The 2930-nt window shown below is 61.4% G+C and overlaps 1 protein-coding gene across 1 annotated transcript; it reads left to right on the top strand.

Moving 5' to 3' along the window:
- Positions 1-4: 4 nt before the first annotated feature.
- Positions 5-2849, top strand: LOC122193156 (activin receptor type-1B-like; the record flags this gene model as incomplete). Its single annotated transcript, XM_042893877.1, has 4 exons — positions 5-448; positions 740-907; positions 1740-1896; positions 2258-2849. Coding segments are annotated over 4 exons (1169 nt in total), but the record flags the coding sequence as incomplete, so codon positions are not given.
- Positions 2850-2930: the final 81 nt, after the last annotated feature.

Here is a 2930-nt window from a genome sequence, read left to right as displayed (position 1 = left end):
GTAGCATTCTTGGCCACCAGGACAGACTGCTGCTTCCTGGCCAACCACTGGCAAACCATTGGTCAACTGGGACACCAGAGGCCTTCTTGGCCACCAGGACACCCTGCTGGTTCGTGGTCAACTGTTGGTCAACCGTCGGCCAACCAGGACGCACTGCTGGCTGCTGACACCCATCTTTTCCCTGCAGCCATCCTTCAGTTCCCCGTTTTCTTGGTAGGTTTGCCACTTTTTGTCCAGCGGACCGTGGCTCGGACGATCGTCCTGCAGGAGATCATTGGCAAAGGCCGCTTTGGGGAGGTGTGGCGCGGCCGATGGCGTGGAGGTGACGTGGCTGTGAAGATCTTCTCTTCCCGTGAGGAACGCTCCTGGTTCAGGGAAGCAGAAATCTACCAAACGGTGATGCTGCGGCACGAGAACATCCTGGGCTTCATCGCCGCCGACAACAAAGGTAAAACATCCTCGGCCCCCAGAGCAGAGAGCCATCAGTGTGCTGCTGCTAGAGTTACATGCTGAAGAAAGCCATCAGCAGGCTGTGCAGCAGCTGCATGCGTGGCCGCGTCCCAGTGCAGGACAGGAAGGTGAAAACCCCTGCGCAGGGATGCGTGTGCATCATCTGCGCCTTGGTGTTCTTCGCCTGGCCTGCCCCAGAGCGAGCTGCAGCCTCAGCAGCGGTTCTGTGTGCCAAAGGACGCTCAGAAGCTCCGCTCTGCCCCTGAGAAACCCCTCTTTCCTCCTGCAGACAACGGGACGTGGACGCAGCTGTGGCTCGTCTCCGATTACCACGAGCACGGATCTCTCTTCGACTACCTGAACCGCTACACGGTGACCATCGAGGGGATGATCAAACTCGCTCTGTCGGCTGCCAGCGGCCTGGCCCACCTGCACATGGAGATCGTGGGCACTCAAGGCACGAGAGGGGTTTGGGGAGGCGCTGGGAGGCTGGAGAGGGGAGCGGGGGCCGTTGGGTGGGCTTGGATCCGCCTGGTGGCTGTGGGGGGGGTTTGGTGGGCTGGGAACGTTCAGCCTGGGGAAGAGGAGCTCAGGGGAGACCTCACTGCTCTCTGTAACTTCCTGAAGGGAGGCTGTGGTGAGCTGGGGGTCGGCCTCTGCTCTCGTGTCATCAGTGAGAGGAGCAGAGGGAACGGCTTCAAGCTGCGGCAGGGGAGATTCAGGCTGGACATGAGGAAGAATTGCTGTTCAGAAAGGGTGGTCAGGCACTGCAATGGATGCACAGGGAGGTGGGGGAGGCACCGAGCCTGGGGGTGTGCAAGGAAAGGCTGGATGTTGTGTTGAGGGACGTGGTTCAGTGGGAGCTGTTGGGAACGGGGGAACGGTTGGACTGGATGAGCTTGGAGGTCTTTTCCAACCTTGGTGATTCTATGATGGCTGTGTGCGGTGTCGGCCTCTGCTCCTGGGATTTAGATCAGCATTTCCCAGCTGCGATTTTGGGGTCAGCGCAGGCAGCAGCAGCAGCAGCAGCAGCGATCCGCCCCTCGCAGCCACATGAGGGCTTTTGGAGCTGGAATCCCTCTGCAGGCCTGGGGGTGACACTGCGCCTCGCAGCCAGAAAGGGGCCTCTGCAGGCTGTCAGCTCTTTCCTCGGGCGCTGACGCGGATCCAAGCAGGAAAACGTGTTGCGACACAGAGAATTGCGCTCATGCCGTGAGATCCGGCGCTGCCTCTGCGCCAGCACGGCTCCCAGCCCGTGACCCTGCCACGTCTTGTTTTTGCTCTCTTAGGAAAGCCTGGGATTGCTCACAGGGACCTGAAATCCAAGAACATCTTGGTGAAGAAGAACGGCACGTGTGCCATCGCTGACCTGGGGCTCGCCGTGCGCCACGATTCCGTCACAGACACCATCGACATCGCCCCCAACCAAAGGGTTGGAACCAAACGGTACGGGAGCAGCGCTTCTGTGTCCCGAACCTCCCTGCTGCCTCCCCATATCGGCTCTGCGCCCTCTGCCTTCCCTTCACAGCCGGGTCCTGCTGAGCTGGGAGGCGTAGGTCAGCCCACAGGGCTCATGTAAGGCTTGGCAATGAGCTTGGGGGCTGCTGCCTGGAGCTGCTGTGCTTTGGGGGGGTTTTGCCTCCTTCCCAACACTCTGCTCTCCTGGAGCTGCTCTGTTTGCTTTGCTGGGCCCCTGTGCTGATGAAGGCTGTGCTGTTCCATTCCGTCTGCCGGGTGCTGGGAAAAAAACCTCGTTTCCCATCCTCCGTTCCTCTTTTTAACACGCTGCTCCTTCCCTGTCGGGCAGATACATGGCTCCCGAGGTGCTGGATGAAACCATCAACATGAAGCACTTTGATTCCTTCAAGTGTGCCGATATCTACGCCTTGGGTTTGGTCTACTGGGAGATCGCTCGCAGGTGCAACGCAGGAGGTAACGCTGCTTGGTGCATCGGCTTCCCCAGCCCTGCTGGCGGGGAGATGCGAGGCTCTCAGGAGGCCGCGTTGGTGTCCACAGCCACCAGAATTGGTCCTGGCCACGGTGGGGAGGAGGAGTTTGGCTTTCTGGGCAGCGCCTGCTGTTCTTTTGGGTGGGTTTTGAGGAAACGGAGGACAGAAAGGCAGGGAGCTGCTGGAGGGGAGCTGGAGGTGAGCAGGGGCTGCAGCAGCGCCCTGCAAAGCCAGGCTGAGGAGCTGGGGGTGAGCTGAGCGCAGCCAGGAGGGGAGGCAGCTCCGTGCGAGGGGAGATGAGAGCAGGACGAGGGGAAACGAGGCTGAGGGAGGGCAGCTGGAGGCCGGGTGTCGGGGAAGCGCTGCGCTGTGAGAGCGGCGAGGGGCTGAACGGCTGCCAGAGGGGCTGCGATGCCCCGTCCATCCCTGGAGGGGTTGGAGGCTGGATGGGGCCCTGCTGGGGGACGGGGAGCTTGGTGGCCCTGCGTGGCACAGGGGGGTCGGGGCTCCGTGGTCCTCGAGCTCCCTTCC

This window comes from Lagopus leucura, unplaced genomic scaffold (assembly GCF_019238085.1).
Source record: "Lagopus leucura isolate 7727_CA_CO unplaced genomic scaffold, USGS_WTPT01 34550-0_obj-0_obj, whole genome shotgun sequence".
Taxonomy (NCBI): domain Eukaryota; kingdom Metazoa; phylum Chordata; class Aves; order Galliformes; family Phasianidae; genus Lagopus; species Lagopus leucura.
Note: the sequence above shows the minus strand (reverse complement) of the source record. Positions and strands in the feature narration are given on the sequence as shown.